The sequence below is a fragment of the Gavialis gangeticus genome, unplaced genomic scaffold (genome assembly GCF_001723915.1).
Source record: "Gavialis gangeticus isolate Ggan-Ray unplaced genomic scaffold, GavGan_comp1, whole genome shotgun sequence".
Lineage (NCBI taxonomy): Eukaryota > Metazoa > Chordata > Crocodylia > Gavialidae > Gavialis > Gavialis gangeticus.
The window spans coordinates 1,563,593-1,564,328 of record NW_017728991.1 but is presented as its reverse complement, the minus strand read 5'-3'; the positions used below and the strand labels follow the sequence as shown (position 1 = coordinate 1,564,328).

At 73.4% G+C, this 736-nt stretch overlaps 1 protein-coding gene across 1 annotated transcript in view; it reads right to left on the bottom strand.

Annotated features, from left to right (window-relative positions):
• BAHCC1 (BAH domain and coiled-coil containing 1) overlaps positions 1–736 on the bottom strand; it is a 93,095-nt gene that overhangs the window by 25,361 nt on the left and 66,998 nt on the right. Inside the window, 2 exon segments of the mRNA XM_019515030.1 lie at positions 151–481; positions 484–736. Coding sequence (XP_019370575.1) covers positions 151–481; positions 484–736 — 584 coding nt within the window.

Here is a 736-nt window from a genome sequence, read left to right as displayed (position 1 = left end):
TCAGCGAACGAGTGTGCACGGGGCTGTGCTGCCGTGCACCCGTGCACACACCGGTGCGTCTCGCGGTGCAAGCACATGCAGGCACATCAGTGCATCTCTGCACACAGGGATGCGTGTGCATGAGGGGCAAGCCTGTGCACGTGTATTGGCCTGTTGGCGGGCCCAGGGCCGCCTCGGCCTGCACATTTTGCTCAGCCCAGCGCCGGCAGGATGCAGCCCGGGGCAGGCGGACGGTGCCGGAGCCCCACGGTGGGTGGCAGCAGCACGAGGCCGCGGCGCAGGAGCCTGTGGCTGGGGAAGGTGCGGGCAGCTCACCTGGGGCAGCCGAGTCGCAGCGGCGCTGCTGCAGCTCCAGATCGGCCAGCTCGCTGAGCAGGGCGATGCCCGGCACGCCAGCTCCGCAGGGGCAGGCCGCGGGGCGCGGGCTGAGGGCAGGCAGGTCCCCCAGGCCAATGCTGGCGGCGATCAGCGCGTCCAGCCCCCCCACGTGCCCGCTCGAGGCGTCGCCCTCCAGTTCCTCGTCACCGCTGCCCTCCGACACCTCCTCGTCTTCATCCTCCTCCTCCGCGGTGAGCGGCGGAGGGCCCTCCAGCTCCTCCGTGCCCCCCGGCATCGCTTCCAGGCCCGTCCCGCCTGGCAGGGGGCTGTAGGGCGGCACCTGCCCCGAGACGGGCGCCAGCTCCCCGCAGGCCGGCCCCGGGGGCAGCAGGAGGCGGTGATGCCGCAGGGGCGGCAC